We start from the raw sequence: 17501 nt of genomic DNA, 5'->3' as shown, positions 1-17501 counted from the left end.
ACCTCCTCCTCCAACATCATCAACAACAACAACAGCAGTGATTCCTACAAGTGTCCTGAGTGCAATAATACAGCATTATTATTATTATCATTATTCCTGAGCATCACAACCAAATGAAAACAAAAAGACTTCAGCAACATTCTTCACCAGATTCTTTTTTTTTTTTTTTTTTTTAACCTGAGGTAGTTCCAAAAGCAGCTTCAACAGCCAGAAGGCGTGACCCCACCCCCCCCCCACCCCGCCCTTTAAAGCACTCCCATTGGCCCCCTGTGCTTCCTTCCACATCCATCCACAGCTTAGTTGGAGGTAGTTTCAGACGGCGCCACCGCCTGGACGTGCTCCTCCTCCTCGTCTCCTTTTCCCTGAGAACCCGGTGAGGATTGCTGTGCTTTGATTGGGCAGCTGGCGACCATGTGGTCCACACTTTGGCAGAAGTGGCACTTCTTGGGCTGGGGGGGCAACTTGCACTCTTTGGCGTGGTGGTCCAGACCGCCACAGTTGTAACACCTACAGGAGGAGGGAAGAATGGAGACGTTATGATTGTTTATCACCAGGGTTGGGGTCAATTATAATTATAATAATCGCGTAATTGATAATTAATTACAATTATGACATAATTATCAATTTTTTCTTCCGTCTGCTTTAACTCCTCCTACGTTTGTTTGATTTTGACAAATAAGTTATCAAAAAAATTCAGAAACTTCCCAAGATTTATGCTAGTACTTTTATATTTTTTAAACTTTTTGACTTATTAATTTTTTTCTTTTCCATTTATTTTTATTGGAAATTTAAGCTTTTTCAACTTTTAACCCCTTCATCCCCAGCCATTCTACAACTGATATCATTCAACCTTTAACGTGTCCAACTACTACCTTCAACCCATTTCAACCTTTCTTTTATACCTTTTCAACCTCTTCTTTTCTTTGTTTTGAACATTTTTTTTTTTTTTAAACTTTTAACCGTTTCAACCTTTTTAAAAACTTTTTTCCAACCTATATCAACCTTATTGCTAATGTTCAGCTAATGCTAGGTTAGTGCTAATGCTAGAATAATAGTAATGCTATGCTAATATTATACTAATGCTAACATTAATGCTAGCACCAAGTTAATGCCACGCGAATGCTAATGCAATGCAACATGGACCAGCACCTGCATCCTCACTTGCATTTTCTTCAGGAAATGCAAATATTCTAGTTTTCATTATAAAAAATCTGTTGCTGTTGTAATCATTCATTTGTAATTGAGCTCAGATAATTGACTTTCTAATTGTAATGGAAATTCTATAAAAACTGTCAGAGCCAAGGCATGAAAATAGATTTAGATAAGGTTGTAGTAAGGCATAAAAAAGATAAGGCCATCATGAGAACTATCCGTATTTGGTCCCTGAACTAAAATGAGTTTGACACCCCTGGTATAAATGAAACCATAACATTATAATTAGTTTCATCATCGTTTAACTACTGAAGATGTGGCAACATCTTTTGCAAATTTTATTGAATGTAAAAATAAACTAAATTCAAGGTTGGAAGTAGTTTTGTTAAACCTTAAAAAGTCAAACATTAAATCATTATCAAGTGATTTTTTCCCCCCATTCTCATCACCTGGATCTTATCAAAGTTTTCTCCTGCATTTCTAAGGATGTTATTTGTCTTTTAATCTTATAGCCCAGTTAAGGGTTTGGTCTTCTTATCCAAAGTCTAAACCAACCAATGATTTTTTGCATTAAAAGAGGAAAAAAACCTAGTGGTGTCGAGATATGAACAGAATAGTCAGAAACAGCAGGTATGAGAAAAACTAATGGGTTACATACATTTTAACCTTAAACATAAGATTATTTTACAATTAAATAAAAATAAATACATAATAAATAAGAAGACCTCAATAAATCTATTAAAAACTATATATTATATATATACAGTATATATATATATATATAGTATACCTGTAATTTGATACTCTGTTTTTGTTCAAATCATACTGATTTCCAATATCATCATCAAACCGGGACATCCTTTATTTTATTTTTTTTTGCAAAAACCATCAGCATTTGTATGACAGTGATTTTTAATTAAATTTTATTTATTTAATTTCACAATCTGCTGAGAGTAAACTTCTTAATATGTAAATGAAGCCTTTTCATTTGTTTTCTCAGTTAAAGCAAATAATGGTCAGTTTTACACATTATTACATGTAAAACCTTTTATTTTTATTTATTTTAAGGTCAAACCTACGTAACCCATTTTCAGGTAAATATTGTATGTTATGCTTAAAGTAAACATAGTGGGGGAAAAAAAAACATATCTGCCAATTAGGTTTGTGTGTTTCAACCAAAGATAGACCTTACACTATGGAATATTCCATTAATGATTGGAGGGGATCTGGATCAATACAGTATATGGATTCTAAATAATTGGCATAAACGTACAGTCTGCAGCTTTAAGTTGCACCTGTTTGCCACCAGGGGGCCTTATTTCACCTGGCATCACTGAGTTTATGGCTGGTCATAAATCATTGGAGGGCATTCCAGGTCACATCACAGAGCTCAATGTAAAGCACACCCCAATCTTTTATTAAAGCACCGTTATGTTTTATTTTATTTTATTAGCGCTGTCGTCCAGTGGGTCATGTTCCCCATTTATCTGATTTCTGACCGACCATGTCCAACTACAACGTTTTGCTTCAAAAACTATTCAAAAACAATAGAGCATGATGATGGAATGAACCAGTGATAACACATATTTTAAAGAATCTCATTTGGTAAATAAGTGGGAAAAAACAGTGTTTAGTTCAGTGGTTCCCAACCTGTTTTTGGATCATGACCAATAATAATAATAATATCATGGATTTCTGGTGACCCCAAAGACATTTATTTTTTTTCTAGAATTAGTTTTTGATCATGTTTGAGCTCAGATTTTTTTAATCTTTTACTGCATTTTAGTTGAACTAAATTTATATTACACAAAGTGAAAGCATAAAAATACAGTTGTTTAAGATTGTGTTGTTTTAATAATAATAATAATAAAAAAAAACAATATAGTGGCTCCTGAATAAATCTATTTCTATATTTCCAGTGATCTCACACCTGGGGAGGGACCATCATTTTCCTCATCAAATTTAACCCAGAATTGTTTCTGGTCAGACTTAATTTGAAATAAAATTATCAAGATTTATATTGTATATTGCTTTTTTGAGAACAAATATGGAAATCATATAGCCCAGCACTAAATTGCAGTCATTTGCTGTACTACTGTTTTTTTTTTAGTAGTTTTGTCTATTTCTGGAGTATTTTCTGTGTTTTTCTCTCATCTTTTACTGTAATATTGCATATTTTAGTGTATTAACGTTTTGTCATTTTGTGCATTTTAGGGGTTGCACAAAATTAGACTGCCAGTTGCCTATGTTTGCCCTAGGGGTACACGTACCCACATTTGAGAAACCCAGCTGTTGTCTATTAAAAGTTTGAATGCTCTTTCCAGAATATCACATGAGGGAGACTTGGAGCTCTTCTCAGTGACCACACACACGCACACACACACACACACACACACACGTTTAGTAACAGCTTGCTCTGTTGGTCACTTGCTGTGGACAGAAGTCTTTGATTGGCCTCTATTGTGCTGACATTTGTTTCCTCTGCATTGAGCTGAAAAACAGACACCGTCAGGAGGTCAGCGGGCGCTACGGGCGTCCCGCGGCCACCTTTCTGCACACCTTCTATAGAATAGCCACGCGTGTGAGGGGCGGAAGAAGACAGATGGGCGGTGGGCGGCCTCCGCAGACCCTCTGCCAACCTTTGTGAAGCGGCAGATGAGGGCCGGACTTGGGGGCGGCTCCCTCGGGGGGGGGGTCAGCGTTGTTGCTTTGTAGCGGTGCGGCCGTTCGGGGCGGTGTCAAGGTCTTCAGCGTCACATGGTAGCGCTGCGCTACATCAGCATCCATCAGGAGGCGAGTGGAGGGGAAGGGAAAGGGAAGTGGTCCCCTTTGTCTAAAAAAGCTGCAGTAATGACCTCTGAACTCTGACCCCCCCCTCCCGAACTCCCTCTCCCTCCATCACATCCCAGCCCCCCACTCTTCTAGCTTTTACTCATACGTTGTTGCCGTGGCAACAGCGACCTTTCACCCTAATGCCTGAGCTCTTGCATCTGTTATCAATTAAATGGACAGGACCCTTTTACACGCACGCACGCACGCACGCACACACACACACACACACACACACACACACACACACACACACACACACACACACACACACACACACACACACACACACACACACACACACACACACACACACACACACACACACACACACACACACACACACACACACACACACACACACACGTATGAGGACTGTTAGAAAAATGGCTACAAACTAGAGATAGGCAAAACTCATATCTCGATATTTTTCCTCAAAATGGCAATATACAATATAAATCTCGATAATTTAAATGAAGTCTTACCAGAAAGACAATTCACAGTTAAATGTGCTGATAAAGCTGCACAATATGTGCCACTTTAGTCTTTTTCTCCTAAAAAAGGACAGTATGTGTGAGTGAGTTCTGTAGTGTGGCTTGTTTAGAGGAAGGTCTGAGTTAGGACACACTCAGTGATCCATATAAATGTGCTTTTCATGCTGTTCTGAGAAGAAGCAAAAGCAGAAACTCCTAAAACTGGTATTTTAATACAAAATACGCTATAAAATGTATATCGATATAAGTGATATTGTAATTTTCCATAGCCCCAAAATAGAAAACTCGATATATCTTGAATCTCGATATATTGCCCAGCTCTACTGCAAACATGAGCTCAAATCCAAAAAGAGTGAAACGACTCCCTTTTGCTCTTTGGAATTGACCCGTTTTCAGCCAAAACTAAAGCTGTGACTCACCCTGCACAGTTAGAGCTAGTAGATCAGCAACTGGTGGCCCTCAATCTAATCCCCACCCCAAAAGCAAACCACCAAAAATTGTAATTCAAGAAGTTAGAAGGAATATGAAGCCCAACATAATACACAAGGTACACAAATGCAAAAAAAAAAAAAAATGAATTCTAAAATACACAAAATGACTCACAAAATATAAAATGGCAACAAAAACAGACAACAACCACTTAAACAAACAAAATGATAACAAGACATTAGATAATAACACCAAAGACACACAAACTGTTCACAAAATTACAAAACACAAAAATACACAAAGTGACCCCAAGAACACAAATCTGCAACAAACATGCAGAAAACAACAAAGAAATTACACCAAGAACACAAAAACACACATAATGACTAAAACTTAAAACATCACAACCACAGACAACGACACGTATTAATGCTCTGATTGGTCATTATTCTAAATACTGACATACATAAATGTTGATCATGTGGCCCTCAGATCAGATACGTGCACATGTTTGTGGCTCACGCTGTGATAGAGTTGCCCGTCCCTGTGGTAGATGCTAACAGGGAACAATAAGGTACCCATGGATGTGGTAAAGTTATTGAAACACAGCGGGCCTCTCTGGACTCTTTGAGGCAGTAATGATCTCCGTTCTCACACTGACTACTCGCTGGCTGTAATCACATTTGACAGGGGAGGGGGCGGGGGGTAAAGTAGATACACCTCTAACCCTGACTTAGATTGATATTCAAAGAGTGACCCAAAAATCGTGGGCCCCTACAGCTCCCGTTTTCTTCTGCCTGGAGGGACATTGTTGCACTTGGTCGGAGATTTGAATCCATGTTTTGTTTTCCATTAAAAAGACTCATACTGATTCATCATTTCATTTCAATTAGAAATCATCCAAATTAAAGCACATGTATGTGATATTACATCGACTGTACTAAACGGCAAATAAATAAATACATAAAAAATAAAGTAGAAGACATCACGAGGTTTTCTTTTGAATAACTAATGGTGCAGATGTGAGGGGTTTTGTTGGAGGTTGAGAGCAGGTTGGTGTGAATCCTCCAGGGAGCAGCAGATTTAAACAGTTATTGATCCAGGTCACACGTCAGGCCTGCTGACGTGACCCCCGCTAGGACATGAAGTGGGGGGTGGATGGATGCGGAAAAATTTTGGGGTGGTAAATACGACGTTGACTATTGTTTTCAAACTGAGCACCGCAAGATACGGGTTTAAAGAACCTTATTTATTTTCTATTCTAAAGATGTGTTTGCCCTTAGTTAAGACTATAGAGTCACACATTCCCGAGGAGCGAGTAAACTTAGTTTAGTTTAACACATTCAAAATGTTCTTTTAGGCTGTTAATACATTTATTTTGGCTGTTTGGGGGAAGATCTTCAAATAATACATAAAAAACAAAAACAGGGACATTTTAAGAACCTGATGTCACTACAAGGGGTATTTGAAAAAGAAAAATTAACAAATGAAAGCATTATAAATACGGGGTTTTACAATATCATTTCAGTTAAAAATGATAGTCATACTAAATATTACCAGCAACTCACAAAAACACACAAAATAAAAGAAAAATATATTGAATAATTAAAAAAACAGACAAACAACAACAAAATGACACAAATGACACTAAGAGAATCAGAATCAGAATCTACTTTATTGGCCAGGGGTGAATGAATACACACGAGGAATTTCTTTTGGTGACCTGTGCTCTCTCATGTAGTGTAACATTAAATAATAACAATCAACTAGGATAAATAAAAATAAAGAAAATAAAGAAAAATAAATAAAAAAGAGAAGTATAAACATAAATATAAGAGTAGTTAGACTAATATGTGCAAACTAAATAAAACTAACAAGATAATAATAATAGTAATAGTAATAATAATAATAATAATAATAATAATAATAATAATAGTAATAGTAATAGTAATAGTAATAATAATAATGATAATGAAATAAAATAAAAATACAATAATAATAATAAGATAATAGTGCAGAGAAAAATATTTACTATTACCAGCAACACACAAAACAACAACAAAGAAACACAATAAATACAAGAAAAAGACATAAGATCACTACAACATACACACAAATAACAGAGGAACAAACAACAAATTACAAAAAATGACACCAAAAACACAAAAATGTATATAGAAATGATCTTGATTAGAACATGAACTGAAAATACAGAGTCAGTCTTGGTCCCACATCAGGAGGGAGATAACTATAAAATAAATCTATTCAGGAGCCACTAAACACTGTTTCAATCCACTTTATTTCTACAAAATGAGATACTTTAAAATGTGTGGTATTTCTCATTCATTCCATCATTATGCTCTATAGTTGATTTTTCACAGAATTCTGAGCAAAATGCAGTAGTCTGACATAAGGGGGGGTACTTGCATTCAAAAGTAAAATAAAGGGGGTACTTGGGCCCAAAAAGTATGAGAACCACTGCATTAGAGAACCTAAATAAGTTAGCGTTCCCACAGCTTTTAAATCCAGAAAATTTCAAGAGCATGAACTAAAAAGAGCACCTCCATCCAGCTCCAATTATGCTCTTTTCCAGATATTTGCAGTTATCTGGATCAGTGATTGTATTCATTCACACTTTAAAAGGCTTGGAAGAAATTTCCATCCCCATTAATAACCATACAGTAGGTCCAAATGTGTGGACAACTCCATTATTTTGATAAATCATGATCAAACGCACTATGATCTTAAAGAGTCAAATTTAATAACTAACTGCAATCTGAATTCTGAACAAGAAGGATTTTTTGAAACTGATCTAGAATCAAAATCCCCTTCAAAATGTAATGGCATCTTCCATGGCGTAAGGCACACATGTCAAACTCAAGGCCCGAGGGCCAAGCTCGGCCCGCCAGAGCATCTAGTCCGGCCCACAGGAAGACTTTGTTCAAAGTAAAAATTAGAGAAAAAACAGGACTTTTTTGTTAATTGCCATATAAGTTGCAGTACTACATTATTTACAGTAATTTACAATTTTTTTTTTAAAAAAAACCTTGAAAATTCTTGTAAATTATCCCACACAATTCTGGCAAATTACATTGCAAATTTCATGAAAATGTGTTGCAAAGTCAGGATTTTGTTTGAATTTGTGCTTTTTTCCTTCACAAAAACATGGATTTTTCTGGTCCGGCCCACTTAAGGTCAATGTTTACATGTAAAAAAATGACTTTGGGCATCAAACCAAAGACTGAAACAACCTTCCTGTGGCATTTCTTAGGGGTTAAAGTGTGAAGTAGGTGTATAGACTAACCTGTCTCCCTTTGAGCGGCGCTTCTGGACCTTTTTGCCCTTGGGTCTTCTTTCGCTGCCCACACAGTGGATCCCATCTGGTCCTGTAACTCTCTGCGACTCCAGCCCTTTAGACGACTTCTTAAACGTAAACTCTACGGCCTCGCCTTCCTTTAGGCTGCGGAAGCCCTCCATGTGCAACTTGCTCTAAAAAAAAAAGCAAAAAGAAAGAAAAAAGCATTAAGATATTTATTCATCAGATTTATGATTATATGAGGAGGGCAGGATGAGGTCTAATTTATATAAATGTAGGGTCATATGGTTAGAGCAGGGGTGTCCAATTCTGGTCCTCGAGGGCCACTATCCAGCATGTTTTAGATGTTTCCCTCTTCCAACACACCTGATTCAAATGATTAGGATCGTTATCAGGCTTCTGCAGAGCTGGATGAGGAGTTGATCATTTGAATCATGTGTGTTGGAAGAGGGAAACATCTAAAACAGGCTGGATAGTGGCCCTCAAGGACCGGAATTGGACATCCCTGGGTTAGAGGTTAGACAACATGATAATACAATATTGTGCCACACTTTGTAATTTGGGTGTTAAAGGGAACACCTCCACTGTTTTTACAAATGTGGCCTAAAACCTTTGAAATATTTTTGTTAAAAGATCTATGCCTAACAAAACATTATTTTGCACCATATTAGTTTTATTGCCATTTAAAGAAATGGAACTATTTTACAGTTTCAGAGCCTGTGTTCCTCCATCTTGAAATCAGGTGATTGATGATGTCACACGGCCCCACTGCCTGTAAACATCCCATTGTTTTCAATTGGAGTGAAACATTCAGACTGATTTTTAAATCATTTATCAGATTTTTAGATCATTTCGCAGCTTTTTTCTGTCAATACACCAACTTGTGCTGCTTTCGGTTGCTCTAAATAATCAGGAAAAGTTGATATTGTACTTGGTCACTTTCTCACTTTAAACGCTTTTCGAACTTCTAAAGGTGGAGAATCAACAGAGATATTTAGCCTCAATGTGCTTCAGGTTTTTTTTCGTAGGTTCCAAATGCATCCTGGGAAACTTGGAAGTATACTTCAGTGGGAACGCTTGTCATCCTAATCGACCTAGCCATAGTACTTATAGTATATAGTAGACAGTATATACTCATTGAGTTAGTTTCAAACCCTAACTTTAACCAGATTTTTCACAAGTCACAGCTGTTTTTATTTGGTAAAAGAGGTTTACATCAGCATCTTTAACTTTTCCTGATTATTTAGAGCAAACCAAAAGCAGCACAGTCATTTTGGCTGAAAAAGCTGATAAATTAGCTAAAAATCTGCTAAATTATGTAAAATCAGGCTGAATGTTTCACTCCAATAGAAAACAATGGGATGTTTACAGGCAGTGGGGCCGTGTGACATCATCAATCACCTGATTTCAAGATGGAGGAACACAGGCTCTGAAACTGTAAAATAGTTCCATTTCTTTAAATGGCAATAAAACTAATATGGTGCAAAATAATGCATTTTGATGGACAAAGGCTGTGTTTGAAATTGCAGATGTATACTACATCAGGATGTTTTTGAAGTATGCACGGTATGTACACTAGTCATACTCAACCGTGCCATGATGCATTGCGATCAGAATGTAAAATCGTCCTGGGACAATTCATTTTTGCTAAAAAAAAAAAAAAATTCAGTATTGTTTATTTTTGTTTTCAAAGTGAACGGACATGTTTTATTTGTTTATTGGATTAGGTTAAGGTTAGGTTACAATCTCAGACCGTGACACCGGCTTTTTAAGTTAAAAGTCAAACATCCCTTTTCAAAACAAAAGCATCTCTTCTTGTCTTCCATGCGTTTGTTTTTACTTATTTGTAAATAATAGGGCTCTTGTTTTAAAGTTAACCACAAGTGTTGTCAGTAGCACAATGGTGGTTCTCTGAAACTCTCCAAAATGTCGGAATGAAATGTGTCTACATGAGTTTTATGGATCAAATGAGCACATTTTGATATTCTACTTGGTCACTTTCTCACCTAAAATGTTTTCAGAACTTTCAAAGTAAAGGTGGAGAATCAACAGAGATGTTTAGCCTTAGTTGTAGGTTCCAAATGCATCCTGGGAAACTTGGAAGTATACTTCAGTGGGAACGCTCATCATCCTAATCATACTTATAGTATATAGTAGACCGTATATACTCATTGAGTTTGCAGTGCATAGCACGGAGTGTGACATTTCTAACACAGCCATAGATTTTCTAATAAATACATTTCAAAGGTTTTCGGCCACATTTGTAAAAACTGAAGAATCCCTTTATTACTGATCATACCCACACCCGTTCCCCTCTGATGGATCACACCCTGATATCACATCAATTATCAAGTATCTGTGTATGAAGACAAAACAAACATCCCACCTGGTGGAAAACAAGCCCGACTCAGCATTTACACACAGACCTGCATGCATGACAAAGCACTGAGGTCCTCACGCTGCATTGTTTTCTGCTTTCATTCGACTGCGTAAACCTGATGAGGATAACCTTCAACCCCTTCCCCCCTCCGGAGGAACAGCATTCCAAACTGCTGCCCCCCCCTCCACCCCCACCCCTCTTCCCACCCACATCACAAAGCTCCACACACTGACCACCACCAGCACGGAGCCTAAACTGCAGGATGTAGGGTTTTTGGTGGTGCTCAGGTTGGGGGTGGGGTGAGAAGGCAAGTGAGGCTTCACTGGGAGGTTGGGGGGTCTGAGTGACATACATTCTTCAGATAGTTTTGGTGGAAGAACTCACGAGATAAAAAGTTGAGAGAAAGTCACCGGGGGATGTCCAAATAGACGTCAATTCGACTGGTTGGTTTGGGTTCACAACATTTACAACTTGTATTTCTTGGGCGTTCATTTAATATTTGAGGTTTTTCAGTAGATTTTGGAAGGAATTCAAATCAGATCTCTGACCTTTGTAGGTTCTCCTCTGACAGGTATGAAGAACAGAACTCATGGATACAAGAAGAACTTAGAAATGATTACCTTCAAGTTTTTTGGAAGAACTTTTCCACTTAGCCACACACTGGACTAACGAGAGAAAAAAAGACGTGTCCCAATAGAACTAGTTGCAATAACTTCTAATTTAGGTCGATTATGATAACTCTACACAACGGTTTGCACAAGAGAGTTGTTTAATGATATCATAAATGCTAGGGCGACCCTATGTCTAGATTTACCCGGACATATCCTCATTTTATGTCTTGTCCGGACCGTGTGGGCGGATTTTATAAATAGATGAAAATGTCCGGGTTTCCCAGGGACCCTGAACGCATCTTGGGAAACACGTTACTTTAAATGACCGTAACTCCGCTAATATTTGCTCTATCTCAGAAACTCCACCAGTTTCTGAAAGCTAAGAAGTTGCAAACATTATCACGTATTAGCATTACAGTAATGTCACTCACACGTGACTGAATCATTAATGATACCGCTTTGCTTTGACAAAATAATCAGATACGCAGCAGAGAGAAGAAAAAGACTGAAAGAGAGAAAATACTCGTGGATTTAATTAAAAAATGTAGCAGGAAAACCCTCATGGATGATAAAACCTCCATGGATGCTCAGACAGAGAAACTCATCTCATATGAAGTTATGGTCAGTTCATTATTAAAGTGTATATTTAATGTTCTGTAAGCCTTGAGGCTTTTTTTTTGTTATAGTTTTAATTTCAAGGATGAGATGTTTCTCATTATTTCAATAATTGAGAGATTTTTTCAACGACCGACTGTTGTAATGGATAATAAAGGGGAATTACTTGAGTCACCACTGATTCTTTGTTATAAAAAGAGAAATAATGTTTTAAACCCTATGGACAATAACTTATTTATCTACTATATTGTATTTTGCCATTACATGGTAGATTCAAGAAAACGTCGAGTATTTTGAGTATGAAGAGGTCGACCCAAGTGTCTTCTTTTTTGAAAATCCAAATATGGTAACCCTAATATATGCAAATAAATGTTTTGCTCGCAAGAAATATCCTAATACTGAAACTGTTAAAACATAAACTGCAAATGTCTTAATCTCTGATGAGCGAAATAATGATTTAACAACTTTTGTGTTTAATCATATCTAAACACAATATCCTTGGATTTAAGGAAACTTAAAACGTTGCAATTTTCCTGCGAAAAACTACAACTTAGCCTCTTAGCCACACATTGGATAAACCAGAGAAGAAAAGATATGTGTCCTGATAGAAATTTAGGTCTATTATGATAACTTTATGCAACGGTTTACACAAGAGTTGTTTAATTACGTCATATGAGGAAAATAATGTCTTGCTAGCAAGAAATATCCTAATAGTGAAATAGTGTAAAAATACAAATGTCTGAGTAAAAAAATGATCCCATAATACTTCTGTTTTTAAATATATCCAAACATCTAACACAAAGTCCTTGGATTTAAGGAAACTTGGTGATCAAGAACCTTTCAGTGGCGTCATCAGTTTGTCCTTCGAGCTCCAAGTGACCGTTAACCCACTTCCTTTGCTACGTGTGACCTTCCCCACCCCCGTAACGGACTCACACCAGCCGCCACATGGTTGCATCAGGTCATCCTGAGCCACAGGTAAACGTCTATTCAAGTGAAGACGTTGGTGGCTCCACTGTAAACCATCTCCACACTAATGTGTCTGCGAGCTGAGCGAGTCAGAGAGAGACATCAGAGCAGCGAGGGACAATAGCAGGGACCGCTGCTGGGACAATGAGGGGCTCGGTCATGGCTGAGGTGCTTCATTCGGATGCATGGCTCTATTGTCCACCTGCACAAAAGGCCAGCGGACCCCGGGAGTTCATTTTCTCCTTGACACACGACCACTAATTTTAAAGCACGGAGGCCTGTTTGCTTACCATAACCTCCCTGTGCATTTATCACCTGCACACGTGTCTGTCAACCTTTTACTGGTGTCAGACGGGGGGAGAAATGAGTCGTTTGTTACACATTTCTTCAGAAGTAAAGACACTTGGGTGAAGTATCGAGAGTCAAGATATATCGAGTGTTGTATTTTGGCAATATAGAAAATTACTATATATATATATATATATATATATTTTTTTTTTTATAGTTTATTTTGTTTTAAAACACTTGTTTTAGGCGTTGGTGCTTTCGCTACTTTTCAAAAGCCCAGTTAGATGGATTTCTGAGTGCATCCTAACCCAGACCTTTCCCTGAACCAGTGGTTCTCACCCTTTTCAAGCCGCAACCCCCAAAATGAAGGTGCCAGAGACTGGGGACACCCTGTATACCTGAAGGGTGGTCAAAAACAGACAGAAAAAGTGGCAAAAAGAGTTCAAAGTGTGAATACTAAAACAACTGGTTTAAATTGGCACATAATGGGCATGACTAATTATGAATGTGGAAAAAATAGGCATGAAATATGGTGAAAAGTGACAATAATGGGTCAACATATGCAACATTAGGTGGGAAAAGGGTTTATAAGTGCTGAATTTATCTTGAAAGTGGAAAAATTGTGCAAAAAAGGCATTTAAATTTGGTGGAATGGGATTAAAGTACCAAAAATGCATTAAAAGGAGCAAAAATATGGCAAATATGACCCCCTCCCAGACTTCATTTGAATTAGAATTATATTGTGTATTGCTATTTTGAGAAAAAATATCAAAATATGAGTTTAGGTCCATATAACCCAGCCCTAGGGGTAAACTTCAACGGTGCCGTTTGAATCACAGGATTTACACCAGATTTCTTCCAATCCTCATCTAATGTCACAATTTAGGTTAATAAAGAGGACAAAGAGGCGGTTTTTGGAGACAAAGTCAGTTTTGTGTGAACAAAGATGTGTAAATAAAACAAAACGTGTCAAACTCAAGGCCCGGGGGCCAAATCTGGCCCTTTGGAGCATCTAATTCAACCCGCAGGAGAAAGTGAACATATGACAGAGAAAACATGAATCGTTGAGTCAATGAAACTCAATATTTGTTTTCCTAGGGCTTATCACATGATGGCAGTCATTTTTAATGTTAAACTGTTGGGGGGAAGAAAAAAAATCAAAGTTATTAAAATCTTTCAGTTTTCCTTAAATAAATAGAAATATGGTCACAAAAATCTAGGAAAATTAAAGTGGAGATTCTGTTGGGACTGATATCTGTAACTTTTTGATTAGATCTTGTCGGTTTCTTACACATTTTGTATTTTATGTATACGTAAAAGTGCAAACTAGGGCACAATAATGTTGAAAAAAAAACCTAATTTTGTGGCCCATTTGAGATCAAACTGTTCTGTATTTGGCCCCTGTTTTAAGGTGTGTGTGTGTGTGTGTGTGTGTTAAAAGCTACCACACACACACACATGCACGCGGAGCAGAGGGGGATGAGCAGACGGCAGAGAGCCTTTAATCACTTTATGACAGGAACTTTGAGGTGAATGAGCATGGATTCCTCTCATTCTCATGCTAAACCACCTCATCAGGCACAAATGCAGCCACTCACTGGGACAAGGAAGGAACGCGAACCCAAGATGAAGATGAAAACTCAACACTCTGTCCATAAGTATGACATCAGGTTGTCCTTTTCTATGCAGAGAACAGCAAACAGAAAAAACTCTTCATTATGTGCTCACCCTTTCCTTTTAAAAACACCCATTTTCATGCAGCTCAGATTTATTGTAAGCCTGTTAGTGTGTGTGTGTGTGTTGCCAACCTTTTTTTGGGTTGTGACCCCATTTTCATATCACAAATGTTTATTACAAATACAGAGTAGCCAGGATTAGTGCACAAAGTACATCACCCACCTCAGATATTTTTATACTGCTTTTTATTTAAACTAGATTTATATTTGAGAAGTTTAAGTATAGCAGGGGTGTTAAACACATTTTAGTTCAGGGGCCAAATACGGAGCCATTTGATTTCCAGTGGGCGACATATTTTATGCGTTAAAACGAGTAGTTTCAACAATAAGGTGCCCTAGTTTGCACTTCTCCGTATACATAAAATACAAATATGTAAGAAATCAACAATATCCAAGTGATAGATATCAGTCCCAACAGAATCTTTACTTTAAATTTCCAAGTTTTTGTGGCCAATTTTTATTTAATTCAGGTAAATAAGTCATAATTTGAGGGAAACTGAAGGATTTTGTAAGCGTTTTGAGTTTTTTTTCCAACTATTTAACAATAAAAATGACTGTGATATAAGCACTAAGAAAACTGCAAATATTGTTGAGTTTCATTTACACAATGATTCATGTTTAATTTTCTCTTGCGGCCCGAATTGGATGCTCCAAAGGGCCGGATTTGGCCCCCGGAGCCATGAGTTTGACACATATAAAGCACAATATAGTTATTTGAAATTTATTGTGTGATGTGCATTTGAAAAATTATTCAAAAACAAACATTTAAAATAGAATTATAATCCGTTTTGACCAAAGGTTTAAAAAAAAAAAAAAAAGAAAGAAAACACACAATTACCAGATATTTCAGGCGACCCCACATGAGGTCCCTACCCAAGGTTGAAAAACCCTGGACAAACCATACCACGCTTGTATTTCTCATCACATTATTATTATATCAGTGTCTCTGAAAGCCACGAGGAGGGAGACCCCCACGACCGCAACACGTGCTCATGAGAAAACACCCACAGACAAGCCTTAGATTCAAAGGATGAGCGGGGATGCTTCCAAACAGGCAGCCCTGAGTCATTTCAATCATTTTAATGAAAGGAAATGGTAGAAAATAATGATAATAAATGAAAATCAAACGATTTTTTTGGGTCATTTTTTTTTTTTTGCAAATCCTGCTCCATTTTTTTTATTTAATGCTAAATTCTCTTTTCTGGTTGCTTTGATTATTGATATAAAAGTGTTTAATGTACATACCTGATGAACGAAGACATCAACCGGCTCGTCCAGTGGCTCTCCCTCCCTACTGGTCATGGACAGGAACCCGAACCCCATGCGGACGTTGAACCATTTACACACACCGACCCCATGGAAGGACTGGGAGTCTTCCTCAGTGCTCGGACCGTCGTCTTCCTCGGTCTTAATACACACTCCTGCAATAAATCATCAATAAATAAACTATATCATAAAAAACAACCAGCAACTATGGAGTTGTGTACAAATATATCCCAGAAAAAGCAGATTAACAAACAAATCAATAAATAATTGGAACCCAAATTTCCTGTGTAGTTTTTTCAGGATCGATTGAAGAAAAAAAAGTTGTTACTAAAATGGGGAAAAAAACTTAAGCACGTGTAAATTTAAAATGTAAAAAAAATGAAATAAAACGCATTGATTGACCAATTGATTTCCAATCACGTGTGAGAACAAAGCCGGTTCCAATCATCATTTTTTCTTCAAAAAAAAAAAGCGTTCAATCACCAGGAAAAGAAAAGACGCTCCTTTACCTAAAGTTTCCAAACCTGGGAACTCCTGGTTAGAAACGGAACCCATGTCTTCAGATCTCCCCTTGAGTCACAATCAGCACCCAACAATTACAGATCAACCCTCTCAGGCCCTGGAACAGGCGAATAATCCGCACAGGTTGCCACTTTCATGCAAAATGCGGCCAAAAAAGCCGGAACGCAGCGCAGCGAGAGGGAAAAAGCCGGAGGGAGGTAAACAAAAGGGGGCTGGCAGCTCTAAACAATGAGGGGTGGGTGGGGGCAGGCCGGAGATTCCCTCAAGAAGGACCTCCACCTCACTTTTAAAACATCTTTAGGGCAGAAATCCGCAGTGAGCTGCAGAAACTCACCTTCAGCCATGGTTTCTCCTCCTGGTTACACCCAGTCTCTATCAGCTCTGCTGTGTGTCAACCACTGATCAATGTGTGCATGGATCAATACCATGGACTATTTTCTAATCCAACGAAAATATCCCCCCCCCAAACACACACACACTGTGGTTCACGTTCACGTGATTCCCAATTGCAGTCCCTGAGGAGGCACGTTCTGCACGTCGGAGGACCCACGAAAATTTAAAAAAAAAAAAAAAACTTTAAATTACCTGTTTTAAAAAAAATAAATAAAATTTACTTGATCGTTTTATTGCTTTTCGTTTGATTCGAAATCCTATGTATATTTTCGCCCTCTTTTGATTTAAAATCTATGTATGGAGGTAGATCTGTGTCTTTGTTATTCAATATAAAAAAATTAAATATTTTCAAAAAAACAACAACAAAAAACAACAACAAAAAAACATTTTCAATCAAAGAAAAAATGTTCAAACGCAATTATTTGAGTCTCAAATTTTATTTTGCATTTCAACACGTTTTTATTTGATTGAAAATGTGTTTTTTTTAATCCAAAAAACCTT

At 37.4% G+C, this 17501-nt stretch overlaps 1 protein-coding gene across 1 annotated transcript; it reads right to left on the bottom strand.

Moving 5' to 3' along the window:
- Positions 1-296: 296 nt before the first annotated feature.
- Positions 297-17068, bottom strand: lin28aa (lin-28 homolog Aa). The gene is made up of 4 exons (XM_028470436.1): positions 16942-17068; positions 16065-16240; positions 8209-8393; positions 297-507 (listed from the first exon to the last, which is right to left on the bottom strand). The coding sequence occupies exons 1-4, from the start codon at positions 16949-16951 to the stop codon at positions 297-299; spliced, it is 582 nt and encodes a 193-aa protein (XP_028326237.1). The 5' UTR covers positions 16952-17068.
- Between the last annotated feature and the right edge of the window lie 433 nt (positions 17069-17501).

The sequence above is a fragment of the Gouania willdenowi genome, chromosome 16 (assembly GCF_900634775.1).
Source record: "Gouania willdenowi chromosome 16, fGouWil2.1, whole genome shotgun sequence".
Classification (NCBI taxonomy): domain Eukaryota; kingdom Metazoa; phylum Chordata; class Actinopteri; order Blenniiformes; family Gobiesocidae; genus Gouania; species Gouania willdenowi.
The sequence above is the reverse complement of the archived record's forward strand: the minus strand, read 5'-3'. Positions and strand labels throughout refer to the sequence as shown.